This window comes from Pundamilia nyererei, unplaced genomic scaffold, assembly GCF_000239375.1.
Source record: "Pundamilia nyererei isolate P.nyererei 1_Seehausen unplaced genomic scaffold, PunNye1.0 scaffold00002, whole genome shotgun sequence".
Classification (NCBI taxonomy): Eukaryota; Metazoa; Chordata; class Actinopteri; order Cichliformes; family Cichlidae; genus Pundamilia; species Pundamilia nyererei.
The window spans coordinates 4,277,669-4,299,809 of NW_005187403.1; the positions used below are offsets into that span (position 1 = coordinate 4,277,669).

At 42.6% G+C, this 22,141-nt stretch overlaps 1 protein-coding gene across 11 annotated transcripts in view; it reads right to left on the reverse strand.

Moving 5' to 3' along the window:
- Positions 1–356: 356 nt before the first annotated feature.
- Positions 357–22,141, reverse strand: part of LOC102213025 (disabled homolog 2-interacting protein) — a 167,230-nt gene continuing 145,445 nt past the window's right edge. For 10 of the 11 annotated variants that reach the window (XM_005720209.2, XM_013909732.1, XM_013909739.1 and 7 more), the window contains 9 exons: positions 20,488–20,632; positions 19,623–19,859; positions 19,298–19,499; positions 17,689–17,876; positions 14,443–15,319; positions 12,071–12,208; positions 6,578–6,780; positions 6,387–6,474; positions 357–4,649 (listed from right to left, as the gene is read on the reverse strand). In XM_005720209.2, the coding sequence (XP_005720266.1) occupies positions 4,482–4,649; positions 6,387–6,474; positions 6,578–6,780; positions 12,071–12,208; positions 14,443–15,319; positions 17,689–17,876; positions 19,298–19,499; positions 19,623–19,859; positions 20,488–20,632 (2,246 nt within the window). In that variant the 3' untranslated portion in view covers positions 357–4,481. The remainder of the gene's footprint in view (positions 4,650–6,386; positions 6,475–6,577; positions 6,781–12,070; positions 12,209–14,442; positions 15,320–17,688; positions 17,877–19,297; positions 19,500–19,622; positions 19,860–20,487; positions 20,633–22,141) is intronic. The other variant, XM_013909738.1, reaches the window with a different exon arrangement.

The window sequence follows — 22,141 nt, forward strand, 5'->3', positions numbered from 1 at the left end:
ACTTTACAGGAATTTCAACAAAATTGCTACAAGCTTCAGGCCTGTTTTAATTTTTTACCCGATGTGGGGAATGACAATCAGGCAGTATGTAGGTCAGACTTGCTGAGCGAAACAGACACTACTTAAACTGTACTTCCACAAAAAAAAGCTGCCTTTGCCTTTGGACCCTGCTACTGAGCATATGTTCTCTCTAGCTGTTTGTCATCTATCGCAGCCTGCCTGAGTATTTAATGAACACGTGATTCATCTGTTACACTCTCAAACTAAGCTCCATTTATTCTATCAGAGAAGCAGAATAAGTGTGATGGATACCAGCATGAGTGAGGCGATGAGACAAAAGACAGAAAGGCACACGATTTTTAAAATAGCTAAATAAAACTTTAATAGGTCTAGTTGCAAATGTACATAAATTGCACAGCCACATTTTGTCAACACAAACTCCTCTGTACATTATTGTTTTGTCACTGTCGTCAAAGGAAGCAGAATCCAGCAAATACTTTATACTTTCAACATACTTACAAAAGTATTTTCTACAAGATAATAGAAAACATACAACATCTCTTACTTTATTTATAGCTTTATATTTCAATTCATCTTTAGTCGGATTGGCTGAACTGTGTGTGAAGAGTGACCTCATGGTTTCCTGATTTATAAAAGTAGACCATAAAAAAACAAAACAACAACAAAAAACCAACACAAAACAAAACTGAAACATGAGGAGTCGAATTATAAACCAAAAACTGCAATGCCTCTTCTACTTGTATCTGTTTAAGAAGTACTGGTGGGATAAATGTGGCAACGTTGTATCAGTTTAACTTTTGTAAACTTCAAAGTGAGACTATGTGACTTTCATAGTTTAATAGCTACAGGTAAACTGCTAAAATACGTTTGTTTGTTTTTTTGCTAAAAAGCATGAGCTATTTCTTAATTCAGAATAGCTAATGCTATTAAGCTAGTTACTGGTACATATCTTACTAGTTGCTAAAATGCTAAGCTACATACTATATTTTTTAACACCAAAATTCCAAATAATTTGGTCAAATAACAAATATCCCTCAACTTCATGGTGATTTAGCGCCAGTGCAAAGCTACTGATCAATACGGTACCTTTTTTGTAAAACTGACCTGCAAACATTAGCTAATTGTAATCCTGTGTGTTATATCTTTTATATATGCTAATGCCCAAACCTATGAAAGAAAAACTGTATCAAAGTTATTCTTAGTTACTCTATAAAATCTGCCTTACTGACATATTATCAAATTTATTTTTTTCCCTTTAATGGGCTCCATGTAAAGTAATTAGCCAAATAGTAGAGTTTTAAACAGTCGAGCATTTAGCAGAAATGCTAAGCTATCGAGCGCAACAGTGTCGCCCATGATTTTAATGGCTCTGGTTCCAGAAGTGAATTCCCATTCATTTTCTCCAGTGATGTTTCAGGAAATCCTTATATGAAGAGTTTTAAGCCTTGAACCAAGCCATATAACTGTAAACAGATGATGTGGCTCAAAAAAAAAAAAGTGCACTGTAAAAGACTGACTGTACATAGTTACTTTTAAGAGTGAAAGAACTACATATCCCAAATCTCAGCTTCCCCATCAAAGAGCTTTCCAAAAAAAACAAAAAAACAACTAAAACAACTAAAACAAAACAACTAAAAAACAGAATTTGATCCTTCTTCCTTCCTTGATGGATAATACTTATTGGGTTATGATATATCTCATAATCAAAATCTCTGAGGAGAATATGAATGAGATTCTTACTTCCAGAACCCCACTGTTGACCTCTGTAGTAACAGTAACACCAGTGCACCACAGTCTGAAAACAGACTCACTAATGTGCCTTTAACCGTAAAATGTGCCAAAAAATTTGCTATTGGTACCAAACAGTCAGCAAATGCTACCAATGAAAACAGTACGCAGCGTGTTTATTGCTATCTAAATTGAAGAGCTGTTTCTACTTGTCAAAGTGACACAGTCTGACTTTCACCTATGCAGATATTTCTACAGGCGGTTAGACGTCGGGTGAGATGTGAAAAGTCGTGTGAACTCATCAGTCTGAGGCAATTTGTTCTGGTTCAGAGAAGGAGGGGTCACATCGTTGAGAATCTCATACAAAATGTTGTGAATTCGCCATATCATAAAAATCCCTTACTTCAATTTTAAACTTTGCCACATTTTTAATCACCTGAAAAAACAACAACCAAAAAAAAAAAAGCTAATTACAAACATCAACCACTGAACGTAAAAGTGCATAGAGCTAGACTGATGAGAAATACAGGATTGTGCTTGTGAATCTCGAGACTGGACTCGACTTGGCCTGTAACCAATGAAGAAGTACATCCCAAGAGTCAAACTCCTACTTTTTTTTTTTTTTTGGCTAGCAATAACACACTCTAAATACAAAAGAAACCAACAACTTTAAACAGAGAACACTGAAAGGTTAAATTTGATTGTATAGTTCTACCCAATGAGGACAGATGACTTGACTGAGCTGTTTCATATTTACAGTATCCATAATGGTACAGCAGAGTCTGAGCACAAGATACATTTACAAAAAGCTCTGTTAACATTAGGTAAAAATAGTGTGAGCATTTTATTTACACTATCCCAGGCTGCCCAGCCTTTTAATACACTCAGTTACACATCATATATTCACGTCATGTCTGAAAAAAGCCTCTCGTCATCATCATCATCATCACCATCATCATCGTTCAGCTAGCAATCAGAGAAAACAAATGGTGACGCTACTATTGGCTATAGAGCAAGGATGAAGCCTCACGCTTAATGTATAGTTTGTTACAGAGTGAGAAAAACAGCTACAAAAATATCCAAAATACAGAGATGGTTGGGATGGATGGAGGGATTAAAAGGACCAAACCCTGTGTTAAGACCAACTGTGAGTTAGCATCTTCACATTCAGAAGAACAAGATAAAGAAAGGTGGGAGTAAGAGGGGGGAGAAGGAAAAAAAAAAAAAAGCGAGACAACGATGATGTCACTGGGATCACAGTTTGGATGCAGCATACTTCATAACCACGGACAAATAAAGCATCGAGAGCGCAAAAAATGTCAGGACTGGGGGTGTAGGGGGCGCGCCTTGTAACGGCTCATCAGTCCAGTGTATCGTATGAGCGAGCGCGTTTAAGCGCATCTCTCAATAGCTCTTGTGCAACTAGAGAAAATCAGAAAAAGACCACGCACAGAACTCGTGATTGATAATCTTTGCCTTCAAGAGCAGCGATGAGCACCGGGTGAGACCAGATCGCTCCCGTCTCTCGCGCCGTATGTAAAGGGTTACGCGTCGTGGGATTACTCTGAAGGACGACCGAGGTGCTCGCGACTGCTCGGCAGCGTGGCCTCCCTCTCTCCAGGGCTCCAAAGCAAGCTACACGCGACAGTCTTTCCATCGGAAGAGAAGAAAAATAAAACTCGGAAATAAAGGGCTGCTTTTATATTTGAGATTATCAAATATAGGTATATGTGTGTATAATCTATAGAAGGAAAAAAAAACTGCATACATCTATTTAAAATTTCATGAATATAGTATCACATAGAATTCATTTAGTTAAGTGTTTATAATACATCTGTAACACGTTTGTTTCTTTACAAATCCACAGTATGAGTTGTGCCAGTATAACTTTTTTTTTTGTTTGTTTTTTTGCAGAAAAAAAGCTGCTGGGGAGATGTGGGAGAAAGTCGAGGTGTGTTCCTTACTTAAGGCCTTTCATGTACCAATAGCTGTTCGCAAAGTGCACTACGTAGGGAAAGGAGGGGGGTGGGGAGGGGGCTGGTCAGGGGATGCTCAGGAACACACACTCGGCAGCGGAAAGGGAAACGTAGATTGTTTTGGATTAAAAATATCAATTTTCTTTTAATAAGCTCTTATTTGGTTCTTTAAAATAAAGCACTAGTAATCCTCTCGAGAAACTAAAGTGATAATCCTCAGTACGTGCTGTTGGTTTTGAAGTGGATCCACCTGGTCATCAAGAGGGACGAGAAGAAGAACGAGAGAGGAGGGTTGCGAGGGTGACCGTGTCTGGCGGTCGTCACTGTGTTTGGGTATATAGTGGTTCGTCCCAGGCTTTGACAGCGGCGTGAATTGTCCCAGCAAACTACGTGCGTCCATTGGCAAACAGCTTCGAGTTCTATATATACACACAAGCTCCGCCCCACCTCCTCTGGCCATCACCCTCATAAATGAAGGCCGTCTGGTGATCTGTCCATCAGCGTTGAAGTTCTGCCTTTTCTGGCTGGCCCCTCAAAAGAGTGGCGCCCTCACTCCTACACTGTCTCCAACAAAACAAAACAAAAGAAAAAAAGGAAACGTCTGGCTTATAAAACAGACTCACGCACGCACACGCCTGCAGTCTCGCAGTCTTTCAAACAGACATGCATCCACGTATGCACGTAGACATCCACGTGCTGAACAGCTGTACACGCTCGGGCGGTCAACTCTCGCTCGGGGCAGACGCCGGGTCTTTCTTAGCAGTTGCTGCTGTTCCTAAATTCTCCGTTTTCCGTGATCTGCAGTTTGGTGGGGTTGGTGGGGGAGATGCCGTTGCGCGTCTGCATGTTGTAGCGCTCCTTTAGCTGGCTGAGAGCGCTCATCAGACGGGCGTTGGCAGCATCCAGTGATGCTATGCGCTTCTCCTGTGAATGCACATGAACACAGTAAGACCCGGAAAAAAATTCCAATATTACAGCTTCCTCATCAGTTGGAGGAGAAACGTGATGTTCTTATTCGTCCCCATCCTAACCTGCTGATATCTGCTCTACAACCAAGCTTTGTTAATGTCACGAGCTTGTTTTAAATGAGCGGTAAAGTGAAGCTGACACTGATGTGCAAACAAACTGCAAACTAACTGTCATGTTTATATTTTATTAAGGTTTAGGGTTAGATTGACATGGGTGTGGCTGCTTTGAGTGACAGCTACGTGCTAACTAGGCTGCTAACTGTCTGCGTAGGCTTCCCATCTGCTTGTTGTACCAACAGCTCATGTAAGATAACTGAATTGAATACAGTTTTATTTATATAGCACCAAATCATAACTACAGTCGCATCGAGGCGCTTTATATTTTAAGGTAAAGACTCCAAAATAACAGAGAAAATCCCAACAATCAGGTTACACCCTGTGAGAATGCATTTGGCAACAGTTGGAAGGAAAAACTCCCTTTTAACAGGAAGAAACCTCTGACAGACCCAGGCTTGGGGAGGGGCAGCCGTCTGTGGCGACCAGTTGGGGCTGAGGGGAGGAAGACTGGCTATAAAGACCAAGACTGTCATTCAGTTTTAGTAGAAATTTTTATTTTGGTTTTTTGTATGCTATTAAGCATTTATTAGCATGTGTTTGTGTTGTGAAGCTGAAGACTATGGATGCAGCTTGCTAACTAAACTAGCATTGACTAACACCCTCGTCTATAAATATGGTGGTCTTTGGCTCCAAAAGACCAACCTGCCAGCAGCCAAATACGCTAATGCTGCTAGAGGCTTTAAAACACAAATCCACAAACCAGTGGGTAGAATCACTGTGATTATGTCCATCTTTTACATACAGTCTTTTGTTGTAAATGGCTAATTTCAAACACCTGACTGATCTCCTGTGGTGAAGTTTTAAGTGTACTCTGTGTAGTTTAACGCAGAGAAAAACTGCATTTTAAAAAATACATCAACTTCCTGTCCCGGTCCACTAAAGCAGTCTTCACTCCCCGTCTTTGCAATGACCTTTTTTATTTGCCTTCTATCTGCGCTTGTGTACCGAGGCTGACAATTCATTGCCTTACTGCAGCGCACGTGTTTGTAGATGCAAACTCTCATTACTGTGTGTGTGACAGAGATTATTTGCCAATGCATGTTTGCGTCTGTGTAAACATCAGTTGCATTTCTTTGTCAAAGACGCTGTGAAACACCTAAGCTACAAAGATGCAGATTTGCTCTTAATTGTGTGCTGGTGTTTGCACTTACAGCTCTAACACACACACACAAGCAGGACGGTTTAATCAGTTACAAACCCAACAACAAACATTCAAAATTCCTTAAAAATGCTCAAAAAGAACAGTTTTTCTTTTAAGTTAGATTTTCATGCAATTTTACACAAATATGAACCACTGTGGATTATAGAGGTGCTACATGCTGACAGACAACCAGATAAGACACTTTTGTTTTATAAGGAGGAGTGGGAGGGAGCTGAGAAATTCTGCTCAGCCATCCAAGCTTGTCAATGCCACAGCTAGACAGCTATGAATTAAACATCTCTTTGTATTTCAGTGACCCTTTGTTTCCTCATGTAGGAGAAGCAAGTGACAGCACATACAAATTTAAAACGCGCAGATGAAAAGTATCCACAAAGCCATACGCAGCCCGCGGTGGGGTCGCTACGGTGGACTGACCTGTGCGTCGATGATCTTCTGTTTAGAGTCTACCACCGCCTGCATGTCAGAATGATCCTTCTTCAGCTCCTCCTCCACCGACATTAACCTGGGAAGATAAACAAAGACAGGGCAGAGTTAGAGGGGCTGTGAAACACTGCATCCCAAAATACATCTCAGCAAATCTGCCTCTTCTTCCTCTTTTCCCCTGCCTGCTGATGATGCTCTTCATCTGGAGGTCTTTGTCGTCCTGCTGTCTGCGCAAGCGCTCCTCTGACTCCTCCAGCCGGGCCTGGTACTCCATCAGCACCTTCTGGGCCTGCTCGTCCTGACCCTTCAGACGGGCCTCGTACTCCTCCAGCTTCTGCACCGACGCCCGCAGTTTCTCCTGCAGCACCGCGATCTCCTGCTGGTACTGAACAGAGAAGCGGAGCGTTGAGGACACTCTCATCATCGCGTTTTGTTATCAACATCATCATCAGCCCTAGCAGCGGGGTCCCCTTCTTCATTACCACGAGACGAGAACAAAAAACGGCAATCTCTCAATCAGACCTGGGACTGTGCTGCTTTGTGTCTGAGATGGAGTATAATTTTGGTCTAGAGGGAATTACTGTGGGACATTTTATATGGAATGTCATGATAGCACATTGAAAAACACTGACTGACATCACGGTGCATTTGAGGAGCCCAGTTAAGCTTTTATTGCCCCCCAAAATACTAAGTGGTGTTAGAAGGTTTCCAAAGGCAGCCTCTGTTCTGGATCTGAAACCAATGACCTACTGAGACATGTAACTGGCAAAAAGAAAGAAAAATCAAAGCAAGAGAGAAGGGAGGAAAAAGGGAATTTTGAATAAAGAGGAGGTGATAAGAAAAGGATGCAACCAGTGAAGCAGAGACTTCTCTTCAGCAAGTAGACTGCATATAAAAGACAGATGTAGCCACCATGACATCATATAGCTCTGAAACGTTTTCATAAAATTAACAGTGGGCTGTAAGCCCGTTTTCCCATACACTTATTTTTAAAATCAGACATGCTCAAAGTGGGATTCGCCCCCTGCTGGCGATTAGAAAGATTGCAGTTTTAAGGCTTATATTGGCTTTAAGACTCAGCAGCTATGGCCATCTTTAATACACAGCCTATGCGTCAGAGAAAAGGAAACAAGTAGAGGAATCAAACATTTTTTGATGTCTAAACAGTCTAAAGCTGGGGTGGGCAACATTTTTGGCAACCTGCTAGTGACTAATTCTTGGACTTGCATCCAGTCGTTTTTGCCTAATGATTGCCGGTTGCCAAGGCAGTCACCAACCAGTCTTTAAGCCTGTGCGCTTAAAACATCAAAGATCACACACTGAGAAACCAACTACAAACATGACCTAAACCTGTGGACAGAACCTCCGACATTGCCATTCCTCAAGCCTCACTGCTAATTTATAATAATATAATTTTATTTATATTATGCCGTATCACAACAATAGTCGCCTTGTTCATATTATAAGGAAAGGCCCTACAATAATAAAGAGAAACCCCTCAATCAGATGAACCCCTATGTGCAAGCACAATCAGATCCAATTACAAAGCGAGGACTTCGCTCACTCTGTACCCGTTCACTCTTATTTACCCATGCCACACTACTGCTTTCCATGGGGATATTTTCCCCATCAGCTCTCTTGTTCCCAGCAGTACGAGTGACCTCCATAGATTCATCGGCTGCTCTACCCTTTTTCCACTTCTCTCTCCATCTCTGATATCCCAGATGTTCTTGTCACTAGATCCCCTGAGAACAAATGACATCTGCTGTATCTGAAGTTCCTTTGTTCTGTCCTCGGTCCCTGCACTGGTCTGCTTCAAATGCAGCAAACATCGACCCAATGTTTTCCTTATGCTGTCTTCTTACCGGCGTTCTCGCTTTCCATCGAACCCAAAGAAAATCAAGCAGCTGTAGCAGCTGTCAAACCTTTTCTGCTATCCACAGAAAAAAAAAAAAATCACCTCCTTTCATCATCCTCTTCTCTCTCTGTATGTGTCGAAAGGGTTAGAACATTTGTTCAAGCAGCTATTTTGACAAGTAATTTTTTTGTTTTTGAATATTTATCGCCATGAAGATTTTACTAAAATATAACCCTGTGCCTTTGCAACGCAAATATTGATGTATTTCAGCCAAAGACACAAAGAAGATCAGACTTATTTCAGTCATACTGTCTCCCTTTGCAGATGTGCATCTGATATTCAAGCAGGCTAAAAAAAATTAACACATATGAATATTGATAACACAGACCAGAAGAAGAGAGAGCTGGGGAAACAAAAGCGATCTGGACAGATGCATCTGTGCAACTGTTGTCCTGATGTTACGCCTGATGGCATTCCTGGGTTATATTTCTATTATTGCTGACATCCGTGTAGCTCTCACAGGACAGTTAAGTCAAAATAGAAGCCCAACGGAAAACACTGGAAGGAGGTTTGTTCAATTTTGTGGTTTTTAGACTAACCAGCATAGTTAAAAACCAAGAGTCTGTTTTTGTAGGAGGTTTCTTCCTGTTAAAAGGGAGTTTTTCCTTCCCACTGTCGCCAAGTGCTTGCTCATAGAGGGTCATCTGATTGTTGGGGTCCTCTCTGTATCTTTATCTTGCAATATAAAGTGGCATGAGGTGACTGTTGTTGTAATTTGGAGCTATATAAATAAATCTGAATTGAACTGAATTTAGTATAATTAATGCAGCCCTGAAAAAAAATACATACTATAAATATTTTCAGTCCCTGAGTCAAAACGTTGCATCATTTCTTCCAGCAACTTTGAGCCCCCATACTTTCTTAGGCAAGACCAGTTTTACAGTACTGTGTAAAGGTCTCAGGTCCTGTGTCAGGTCTTTGCTGGGTTTTTTCACCCTATTTCTTAAGGAGTTTCAGATACTGTATATCTGCTAGTAGATAGTTTTTAGGCCTTGTCCTCCACATCCAGTTAGCTCATTTTTTTAGGAACATATTGCACACCGTGTCATTATATGATCAGGTCTGGGCTAGTGGGAATCACTGTGTTGGTGCAAAAAAATGCCATTTGTATCGTCTTTGGCATTTCATGTAGATTAAACTGAAGAAATTGGAACAAAATGATGTGTTTTTGCAACAGGCTGCGTATTTATGCTTGAATGAGTCATAGGTCAGTTTGGAAGCAAAATATAAACAAGTGACGGATGCCTCAAGACTTCTGCACGCGACTGTATAGAGATTCTCGGATGACTCTGCCATTGTGGGCTGTATCAGGGATGGACAGGAGGAGGAGTACAGGAGTATGGTGGACAGCTTTGTCGAGTGGTGTGAGCTAAATCACCTACAACTTAACATCACAAAGACAAAAGAACTGATTATGGACTTTAGGAAGCAGGCTCCTCCTCCTAACCCTGTCACCATAAGAGGGGCTGATGTGGAGATCGTTGAGGACTACCGGTACCTGGGGGTACGCTTGGACTGTAAACTATCACTCGGTGTTGGAGAGCGTCGTGTTCTTTGCAGCTGTGTGCTGGGGAAGTGGGGTGAAGACAGATTGATTAAAAAGGCTGGTTCTGTCCTGGGTGTCAGACTTGAGAACCTGGAGGTGGTGTCTGAAAGGAGAATGCTAAAAAAAGCTTCTTTCTATCATGGACAACCCCTCCCACCCCATGCATGCCCCCATGGTGGACCATCGGAGCAAACGCAGCCAAAGCCTCATTGCCCCGAAATGCAGAACTGACCGCCACAGTAAATCCTTTGTACCAGTGGCAATAAGACTGTATAACTCTTCCTCACTCTGTAGGTGATTTTCCTGAGACTATTACCAATGTTATTCTGTTCCCTTTCAGACCGTGCAATATTACCCAACAGTACCTTATTGAATATTTGTTTCATCCCCCATCATATGCTGCTACTCCCTTTATTCTATTGCACAATACTTTGGCACTTTGTAGAATCGCCTGCACTGACAGTTAAGTTATTTATTCACCAGGATAAAGTTATATATATTACTTCATTAGAGTTATTTGATACTATGTCTTGCACTATCCTACTGTATATTACTGTATACTACTATTCTTACTGTATATATTGTATATCTTATTCATCTGTTCCTCTGTCTCTCCTGCTGCTTTGAGCATGTACATGACAAAAGAATAAATAAAGTTATTCTTATTCTTATAGCATGTGAAACTTTAAATCTACATTTTTCAACCAAGCTGATGTTCTAACCTACTTTTCCTGCTGTGTCAAAATCATTTTCAGGTGCTGGGGGGAGTGAGCATTGAGTGATCCTAACAGGAGAGATTCATTAATCAAATTGATTAGATACTCACACTACTAACTAGATTGCCAGGATACCGTTGACACAAATTAAATTAACCATCGAGAACAAAATGAGCACAAAATGTAAACATATCTGTTATATTGAAACACACACTGTGCAGGTAGACAGCAAACGCTCTATTTAAGTAAAAATACACGTAGCATTTATTATTTACATGGGTCTATTATGTCCGTATAGTGAAGACTGTATAGACCATTAGCTGCAGGAGCGTCTAAGCCACTCTCGAACAATTCCTGTCTTGTTAGCGGCTCTGCTATTTTAAGGTGGCTTTCTTTGTTAACACTGAAGTTATTGCCTTCTTTGGTCGCTCTCCCTGCCGGGGCTGCTGGCTTCCATAACGCACGAGCTACGCCGGAATGACAGGTTTGTATTCATCATGGATTTACAAAAAAATACATAAAGAAAAAGAAAAAAGAAGAAGGGTGGGTGGGACATGCGGCAAGCCAACCAAAGAATGGAAGCTGAGAGTGAACGGCTGTAAAGGTAGCTCAGCAGAGAAGCAGCGAACGTAGGCAGAGGAAGCAGCAGAAAGCCTCTTTATGTCCCATCTCTCACACCGATGCAAGCACACACAAGCTGCAAGACGTCTGTGTGGATGCTGCATGTGGATACACACACATGCACACGGACACACCTGGTTTGGACTATAAACTCTGTGTTAAACATAGCCAGAAAGGATTAAGGGGACATTTTTTTGGTTTTTTCTGGAGGTGAAGGGAGATTTTAACTCTCACACACACTTCATTTCTAGTTATTTTCAAAGTTTAGCTTTTTAAATGTGACAGAACTGCATAATAATATATACTCTAATATTCACAGCTTTTCGGATTTTACTAAAAAGCCTAACGCATTCATCAAGAAAATGAGATTAATGAAGCCGCTGCTGTCAGCACTGGAGCTTGTTGATATTCTTGCCTGCTATATTTAGCTTCACAATTATTTGCTCATGATAACTACCTCCTGCTGTAGCTATGATTTTCCCGCAGCTGCATAAATGTCCAAAAACATCGCAGATAAACAGCTGGACTATCACCAAAAAGTCAGTTTTTTTCAATTGTATTATTTTGCACAAAATGAAGCCATTTCCCTTACTTTTATGTTGGAAATATGCACAATGTGGCTTTTTGCTGTGACAATTTGGCTCAGAGGCAAGGGCAAAGTTTAAATAAGAAAATAAAACCCCCAAAATAAAGAAAAAGAATCGTGAGGTAATTGAGTGTAGAAGGGGGGCTTTCAGGAAGGGAAGTGTGTGTGAGTGGTAAAGAAAAGAAAGGACAGTTCAGTGGGGGGTGTCAGGGCTGAAGGTTGTGGTGGTTTGTGAAAAAGGAGAGGGGAGGGGGGGTGCTGGGGGTAGGGGGTCGGATGGCAGGTTACCTTCTCCACCTGAGTTAGATCCTCTCTGTTTCTCAGTGACTCGGGCTCCATCCCCTCATGGTCTAAAAACTGCACATTCATATTCAATAGCCAGGCTGCTGTGCGGTCCAACGCACTGGGGTTCACTGGGGAGGGGGCCTAGTAAAACCAACACAAAACACACACACACACATACACACACATACATGAGAGCAAGTGACGAGCAGGAGGGGAGAGGGGGAGGAGGGAGTTTGCAATATCACCACAGAAACAACAGAAAAAAACAAAAAAAACAAAAACAAAAGAAGCTTGAAATGCATCGACTCATCTGGACTGAAAGCAGCAGGTGGAATGGATACAGGCTCACGCAAACCTGTAGCACACGCTCTCTGAAGCAGGTTTTTAAACACGTGGGAGTGAGAGCAGCTATAGTGTCACACTGGCAGCGAGAGAAAGTAAACACTGTAAGATTCAATACCTGCGCTGAAATCTACTTTGAGGCAAAGGCTAGCAGTCATGTAACATTACTATCTGCTGAGGTTTTTTGTTTGTTTTTGCTGTTTTTTTAAAAGAAAAATTTTAGTCAGACACTCATTTGCATTTAAGCAGTTTGAGAGAAAACGTATCTGAATTAAACACGTCAAACTGCACATATTTATACATGTGATGTGAGTGAAACTTTACTAAGCTGTTGGCTTTCGTGCTCTCATTAATGATTCTTCACTATACTGTCCCACAGTAGCAACAAAACATCTAATGTTATTATAAACTGTGCAGTCCATTTTCAGATATTTAGCATGGCTAAGGAAAGAAAAACATAAGGATTCATCTTTTGGTGCCATGTGTGTAAAAGTCAGATAATTGAGGAACACAGATCAGGCATAACGTTGTGACCACTGACGGGTGACGTGAATAACACTGATTATGTCTTCATCATTTTGTTGATGTGTTAGCAGCAGAAAAAAATGGGCAAGCATGGGGACTGGGTGTTCCCAGTGTGCGGTGGTCAGTATCTATCAAAAGAGCTCCAGTGAAGGAACAGTGGTGATCCAGTGACACGGTCATGGGCGACCAAGGCTCACTGATGCGAGCATCAGAACTGGACCACGGAGCAATAAAAGAACATGGCCTGGTCTGATGAGTCAACATTTTCTTTTACATCTCCAGGTGAGTGTGCATCGCTTACCTGGGGAGACACCTGGCACCAGGATGCACTATGGGAAGAAGGCTAGCTGGAAGAGGCAGTGTGGGACACCTTGGGTCCTGCCATCCATGTGGATGTTACCGCCTACCTAAGCACTGTTGCAGACCATGTGCACTCTTTCAGATGAATAATGCACCCTCTACAAAGCAAACATAGTTCAGGAACAACTTTGAGGCGTTGTCTTGGCCTCCAAAACCTCGCCCCAGAACTGGACAAAGAAGTATCCACAGAGGTCCCACCTCACAGTGTACGGGACTCAAAAGATCTGTTGCTAACATCTTGGTGCCAGATCCCACAGCACACCTTCAGGAGTCTAGAGGGGTGCAAGCTTTGAAGGGTCAGGGCTGTTTTGGGAGCAAAAAGTGGACATAATGCAGGTGGTCATAATGTTATGCCTGATCGGTGTATTTATAGCTGGACCACAGTCGCAAAGTGACTGATAAATATTAGCATTCCTAGAGCTACACTTCCAGCCTGGAAGTTAATGCATCAATCCATCAATCTACACACACTGGTATTAAAGTCGTCTTGCTGTTAGCTGTGAGTGAGCCCTCTACAAACTCAATTTGTTAGTTTTTGTTTTGCTGCTCTCATTAATTCAGTCAGTCTTGGGGCGATACTGTAGACTTTTAGCACACTGGGGAGAGCAAAGCATTACAGCTATTATGCAGATGTTCTCCCCTCCAGCCAGTTTGCCTGGGGCAAAAATTGATTAGTGTTTCTGATTACACCCCAAAGTCCTGACTTTCCAATAATGACTTTGCAATTTACTGTAACTGTTTGTATCCACGAGCTCTGTTTCCCGTTGTCTGGAGAGAGCACGTTTGAGCACATACTGCTCGTTAATAAGATACTAATTGTGCCTCCGCCACCCTCGTTCTCAACCCATTAAACGTAACCAGTAAAACAGTGGTGAGGTGATGAGCTGCCTGTATGCAAATTACTATTATTACATGCACAGTGACTATAGTTCATTAGGGCACAATGTGCAGTGTCTGCGAGCACCCACGCAGCCCGTTTTGACGTGCATGACATAAATGGGTGTTCTGTAACAGCAAATTTGTATATTACTGTAATTTAAAGTGATTAAATACAGTGAGGCAGCTATAGCTGGCTGTGCTGAAGATTGCTCACATGACCGAGTAGTTGTGCACTTTACGTTTGCAGCTCGCGCTGCATGCAGCGGTACCTGTTTGTGCTGAGCCCTCTGCTTGGTCTCAGGACTGTCGCCTTTGGAGGAGGAGGACTGCTGTCGTAATCGAGCCCCGCTGCCGGGCCAGTCGGGCGATGACGTCATCATGCTGCCGGAGGAGGGCCGGGGGTAGGGTCCGCTGTTGAGCGGATTCGGTGGGGTGCGGCCACGAGTAATGTTCTGAGGTGGCGGTTGGTCTATTCGCCTCTGTGGGCCGGCGCTGTTCTGCCTGGGGACGCCGGGCTGGTGCGGTGTTTCCGTGAGGGACAGCTGCCGGCGGTTGAACTCCCCAGAGCGCCTGGTGTACTCGTCCCCGCTGCTCCCCCCGCCCCCTCCGCCGTGGTTCAAGAAGGAGTGCTTGCCTCCTGCTGGCCCGTCCTCATTGTTGCTATGGGAACTCACCGAGCTGTGGCACTCTGAACCCGAGTCGTTCAGTCCCCTCGGGGACACGGGCAAGCAGGCCGCCATCTGGTAGACAGGGTTCTGGAAGGACAGCGGGGCTAGCAGCTGGGCGGGTCGGCCAGGAGTGCTTTCCGTGCCTGGGGTGGTGGGGGTCTGGCCTGGCCGCCTTATGGTGGGACCTCCGGGGATGTTGCCTTGTGAGGTTATGGCTGACCAGCCTGCCCCGGAAGCTGGGCCTTCACCCAGAGCATCTGAGGAGCCGGGAACTGTGCCACCATCCAGAATGCGGGGGTCCTGGAGGTCTACCATGGACAAGCTCTTGCTGCCATTGGCCATGCCCAGGTCTGGCTCATTCGTCTCAGAGTAGCTTGAACTGCGTGCAGGGGAAGGCTGGATAGCTGAGTTCCTTGTCACGAAGAACAGATCCTTATTTTCTGGTGTGGGTGATGGTAATCTAGTGAAGTCGACCAATCTGAAACAGAGGCACATCAGAAGCCATAACGATAACCATCCATCTACGTCAACATGAGGTCAAAAAGAGCAAAAATAAAATGTGTCTTAAAGTATCCACAAAAGTGGATCCAAGTGTTAAAATGGGCTAAAACCACCTAATCACAACAGACAAATGTAATGTAATCTAATCAAAGAGAATCCAATAAATCAATCTTTTAGGAAAACACGATTTGTTTCAGCCGTCCCCTCACATTTCTTCTGATAGCAGATGGAGGCTTCACTGCCAGAAGACCATTACCTTGACAGATGTGACTTATCTTCCAATAATCTCTATCATTCACATCACGCTCCTCTCCTGCTCTCGGTGTCCTTCTCCCAGCGTTCCATTATCTTTCCCTCCCTTAACTCCTTTCTCCTCTTCATTCTGCTCATTCGCTCTCCTTTTCTAAACCTTGACACATTCATCCTATTTTTTGGTGGATGAGAAGCAATTAAGACAGAATGGCAGCGAGCTCGTTTGAATTTCAGTCTCACAGTTCGCTCGTGAGGTTACACCACACACACACACACACACACGAGCAAATAGTTATTGTGATAAAGTAACAAGAGCAGGGCTCTAACATCAGGTCATACAGGGACATCGCTTAATTAGTTCTATTGATCCAGATGCCTGATAAGCGTAATGATACCGTCTCTCTGACACTTCATGCTCCTCATCTTCGCCTGAGACGCTGGATTTTGTATTTTTTTCATTTGTCTGAGCCGTTTTCTGGTGATGGTCCCTCTGCTTTTATGTTAATCTTTTCAAGTGTCACCTTGCCATTGTTCTGGCAGAGAGTGAGAGGACAAGGGGATAAGCGAGACAAGGTGCCGTCTGAGTGAGTATTCATCCACTGGAAAGTAAACAGGATTTCATCGGGCTGATGTAAACAAGCAGAGGTGACACTTTTCACTGTGTCGCTGCCTCACCTGGCAAACATTAGCACTCGGCAAAACTGCCAAGCGCGAGAAGACACTGACACTGAACTCTCATCACCACCTCAAGATTACGTGGCTCCGGAAATCAGTCAAGTTTGGAATTGTGTCCTATCCATAGACATTTGTGTACGATTTTGTCACAACTGGCCAACACTTAGAGAGTTATGGCCCAAAAAACAACTAGTTTTTTGTAGGTTTGACAACTTCAATTCAACAGAGAGCCTCTCTGCAATATTGTATCGAGAAAGGCTCACAAATATCAATATTTTATTAAATAAATGAAAATACTCTTCAAATACTATGAAAACGATGGCTCATCTCATGTACCAGGGTCCTGTGATAACATTAGCCGAGCAAACTTGCAATAAATCGGCTCAAAGTAAAACTAGTGCACACACTCACATTGATAAAACTACATCCTGATTCAGAGCAAGCTGATATCTTACTCACACAAGTAAAAACACACATGTCAACCTTCTGGCTGGTGAATATATTTCATTGTTATATTCTGTGACCACATGACAGTTGCACAGGTCACCTGGTACGAGGCTTTCTGCAGACAGTCCCACTCTGACGTGAACCGACTGCAAATAACTGCTGTTTCATTTATAAATGCACGCAGATCGCCAACATGTTGCCATCAGTCTGAATGAGTCTTTGTCAATAAGCACAACATGAGGGGACTCGACTCAAGTGGCTGCTAGCTGCTTGTATTGTGGTTATATTCCTGTGGAACAGAAAGGTTACTGAGTGCAAATGTGAATTTCTATTAAATGCAACTTGCCTCTGTAGAAGGCAACAGATATAAGATTTACAAAAATGTTTTACAGTTAATTGTTGCATTACGAGAAATTGCAGACTGATATCAGACTGATATCAGTCTGCAAGTGACAGAGATTAGTTTCCTTCCAGCACATCTACTACCTCCAAGTAGCCCATCTCTCAAATCAATTCCAGACCCGACCTGTAATCAAATATGCCCAGAGCTGGCTGCTAGTGTTGGAGCTGGAGAAGATGTACATTATTAAAAACTGTAAACAAACTCAGACATGTCTGCACTATATGTTACACTTAAGGGTGTTCAGCTCTCTAAAAATTGAACAAATGTTCCAAAACGCTTCAAGTCTATATCATTAGGAGAAGGCTGAGTCACTGGCAGATCCCTTTTTTTATTTTTTATTGTTCAGTGATGAAAGGACTCTTTCAGGACCACTTCGTTTTTTTCTGCGGCATAGATGTTGAGTGATTTTTCTATTTATAGCAATTTAAACATGTACTAGCTGACTCTTTGGATACCACAACGGTGTGGTGAAATATACCTCAGCTGCACAAACATGGTATTTTTTCAGCACTTTTTTCGCATTTCTTTTTTTAGAAATTTGAGTGTATTTATATTTTAAAATGTCTTACCCGGAAAGGTCATTGTCTATGACCATCTTCTGCAGGCCGGTGGAAATGCTGCAGACTGCCTCAGCAGGAGGCGAGCCCATTTGCTCGGAGGACTGGCCGGGTGTCATCTGGACACTGGACGGGTTAGACAGAGCTGTGTTCACCTCTCGCAGGATCCTGGGCAGAGGACCCAGCTTAGAGGCTGCACTCTGCAAATAATAAGAAGAAGTCAGAATTAAATGTAATCCATGTTAAATATTGCTCCGGACCACTTCAGTGGCAGCGTTAATTCAATTTTATTTAAAGTGCAGTTTGTTTGAGTTTGTAATTTGCATATTTCTGAGACATTATTTCCCCCACGCCACATCGAATAATTAAACTGCAGTCTGATGGACAGGGGGTGGGGTTCAACCAGACTTTGATTTCTGAATTATTGAAAGGGTTAGGTAGAATGATCTACAGTAAGAAAAAAACATCTGCTACCACCAGCTTCCCATCTGCTACCACGGCTAATGGAAATGTCCTTATAAGCCCAGAACATGCCTCGCCCCGGCCTCAGTGTGTTCTCCCCCGGCACACTGTTTATGTAATGCCATCATAAATTACTGATGATGTAGGATAAACATACTGATCTACACTAGAGAGATGAAATCCTGAGCAGCAGGATCTCACCTTTAATCAATCAATAAATTTTTTTTTTTTTTAAAAATCAATAAACCAATAAATACGGCTTTGTTTTGGGTTTTTACTTCCACCCTTGTGTTTTAGCGCAAGCTAAACTCGTCTGCTTTATATCTGCTTCCCTCTCTCTGTGCTCACATATGCTGGTCTTTCAATACAGCCAAATTTCCAATAAATCTGCTTTTATGTACACATTTTTCCATGTCAGTCAACAGAAGGACTATGAAATATTGACTCTAATGTGGCCCATTAACTGCGCGTTAACCTGTCGTCACGAGCCATTTTTCAGGCCGCCTGCTCAGCTGTGGTAAAGTCCTGATTTTAAGTTTAAATCAATGGCCGTGCTGTGATTTATGTTTACATCGGAGAGTCATCACTCAGGAAGAAATTTCAAAGTGACAGAATGTTTCATTCATGTCTGATCAGCTGCCATCCCCAACTCAACTCAATATGCTGCGCTGCTCCCATTAGCGCTTCTCCCTGTCACTCACGGATCTCTTCCTGAAAGGGGCAGCGGCACATCAGCTGCGTTTGCTCCCCTTTAGGCAGATCACCTCACCCTATCCTCTTCTGTTACACCGACCATCTGCATGTCCTCCTTCACTTCTTCCGTCTGTGTCCTTCCCGTTTTCCTCCTCCCTGGCAGCTCCATGTTCAACGTCCTTTGTCCAGTTTCTAATCATGTCCATCCTGGCCACTAATGAAACCTCCAGCTCCACCGCCTGTGTTTTTGTCAACGCCATTGCCTCCAAACCGTAAATCACAGCAGGTCTCACAACTGTCTTGAAAACCTTCCCTTTCACGGCTATGCTTCTGTCACAAATCACCCCTGACACCCATCTTTGCTCACGCCACCCTGCCTGCACTCTCTTCTTTGTCTCTCTTGCGCAGACGGCTGACCACACACAGATCTTGATGGACAGCTAATGACCAACATATTTTTAAGTACCTGGTCCATCTGGGAGACCACCTCTGAAAGAAGGGAGTGCAATGTAGAGAGCTCCCTGCCGAGATCAATGTAGCCCTCAAAGCCCGCTGTGTTGGAGATTGTCTCTGGGTTTGAGATTTCTAGCAGAAAGCGCTGCATGTTGGTCCACTCGTGCTCCAGGAACTGGTTCATGAAGGACATGTATTCTTCCTTGTTACCAAATCTGTTAGGAACAGGGGCAGGAAAGAGAAACGGGGAAAAAACAACGTAGCAGAGTTTTAAGTCCACAATTCTACTCTAACAATAGAAGGTGTTTTCAAAACACACAACAAAAGCAGAAACTTACTTGGTGAAGTTTGCCAGGTTTTGCGTGACTTTAGCAATGAGCGTGAGCGTGCGTGCCGTGCGATCGTCGGGATACTCTTGCATCAAATTGAAAAGCGAGGGGGACATAATGGCCGGACAGAGAAACCGCAGGAACAAGGAAGCGCTGATCAAACGCTCGCTGATGTCCGGTCGACCTCGGTTGCTGCATTCCTGCCGCCACGATGCAAAAACCTCTTTGAGTTCTCGTGGAAAGACACTGTTGGTGATTAGAGAGAGGAGAGAAGTTACTCTCTGAGATCCAAATGTAGACTTTCAGACAAGGAAGACAGCTGCCTCTCCCTGAGCCTGGTCCTCCTGGAGGTTTCTTCCTGTTAAAGGAGAGTTCTTCCTTCCTGCTGTCACCAAGTGCTGCTCAAAGCTAATCGTCTGATTGTCGGGGTTTTTTACTCTGACACTGTAGGGTCTTTACTTTAAACTGGTGTTATATAAAGAAGACTTCATTCCCGGCACTTGTGTACTTGATATAATAATGCATATTTTTGTACGGTATTAGTATCTCATATTACTGTCTATGCTGCTGGATGTAGCAAGGTTGTAGGCTGAGTGAACATTAATCATGAGGTTCCTTCATCATGTGATGCGTCTCCTCCTCTCAGCAGGTTCTTTAAATCATTGTTGAGCTGTTGCTATAATCACACTTAGAACAACAGTTGTTTGTATTTACATATCTGGCAGCTGCTGCTACATTGTATGAAACTTAATTAAAAGCCCCCTCAGTAGCAGTGTTTATAATACAAAACGATGAAGCCTGGATAAAAGTTACAATGCGTGCACACTGGAGACACTTAAACACACTTTTAAACAAGAAAAGCTCCAGCATTCACCAGTATGAGTTGATGATTTTGCAGAAGGCTAGCTCACAGCACATCCTCAGGTTGCTCTGGTGTTCTGGCAGGTCACCTGACGAACACTTGGATGGATCGACCTCACAGTTCTCATCCGACTCGTACAGAGCTTTGATGAACTCGCCTACAAATTAAAAAACAAAAAGAGTTAAGGAACATATTTACTTATATGTTTCCTTGTTGATATGTCATATAAACAGTTGAGCTCTCAAAGACAACAAGAGCCGTCAGACTCGCACAACCCAAACAAGGTCGTGCAGAAGAATTGCGTAAAGGAAAAAAAAGGCAACAACACATAAAAGTAGCGAATTTGAAGTTTGGCCGTGGTCTGAGATTTTTATTCCTCTCTAATCAGTGTGACTGAAAATGGAACAGCAGCGTCTTGAGTCTCTGGTGGTCTAAAAAGGAAAGCTTGGCCGTCCTTGTGCTGCCCTGGGTCCAGTGACATCAAACGCTTAGCCAGACGTCAAACAATAAAAGCAACGCAGTGATGCATCATTTTCCAGACCTCAAATTCTGTCTGAAGTCAGCCAAGTGAAAGGCACGCAAGGAAACAAGCAGCAATTTGAAGAAAGCCAGAAAGAGACACTCATGTGGACAAGAAGAACACAAACACTAGCAGAATACCATAAATAAATAAATAAATTAAAATCTAAAGTTTTAAAAATAGGTGCCAGAAAGGCTGGGAGCCATTTACAGATTAGCTTCTGCTGCTTTGTCTCTTCTCAGAAGAACATTTTTAGAATATTTTCTCCTCGACCGTCTCTGATTTGAATACAAATTTTAATGTCCAAAGCTTGAATTTATATAATGATCGCGGTGCAAAATATCTTTCAAAGCCATTTCTTTTTTGAAAAACGGTCCATTGAGCCCATTCAAGCCATATTTTTGCACAGTGACATACATCAAAGGCAAAGTTTGAACATTAACATCTCAAAAACGATTAAAGATGAAACCCTGACATTTTCACTGGACTCTCTTGAAATATTCAGTCAATAAATTAAAAAAAATGCAATTTTCATTCATCTTTGATGGTAAAATCTGACCAAGAAAACATTAATTATGATTTATTTTGATTTCAAAATATGCACATATTTAAATTATTATCTGATAATTACATTTAGTTCTATTTTGTTCTATTTGGACATTCTATTTTTTTCCTGGTACAACTTGTCATATTTCTTTAAAATGTTTGAGCTATTCATCTTGAAACGTTGCCTCTGATTTCAATGTGTGGAAAAAAAAATACTGCAAGTGTCTCGAGGGGCAAAAAGCTAAGATTTCACAGCAATCATTACATAAGTCCAAACTTTGGACCATAAAATATTAACGAAAATTGGAGACGGTTGAACAGAGGGCCCATGTTGGGATGGAATGACCCAGTAATCGATAGAGCCTGTATTGCAATTTCACCCTTTAACAGAAAAACACCGTCTTTCTCTCTTATCGTCCACTCTGAGGGAAAAAAAGAGACTTACAGTCAGCATGAGTTTCACTGTTATGGCAGAGAAACTGAAAGGCATGACTCCCAATAAGGATATTAGAAAGCGTGGTTTGGCGGACGTACATTTAAATGTTAGATAGAGGAGGAAAACACACGTGTAGTGCATCATCGCCCCTCTCACTGGTCCAC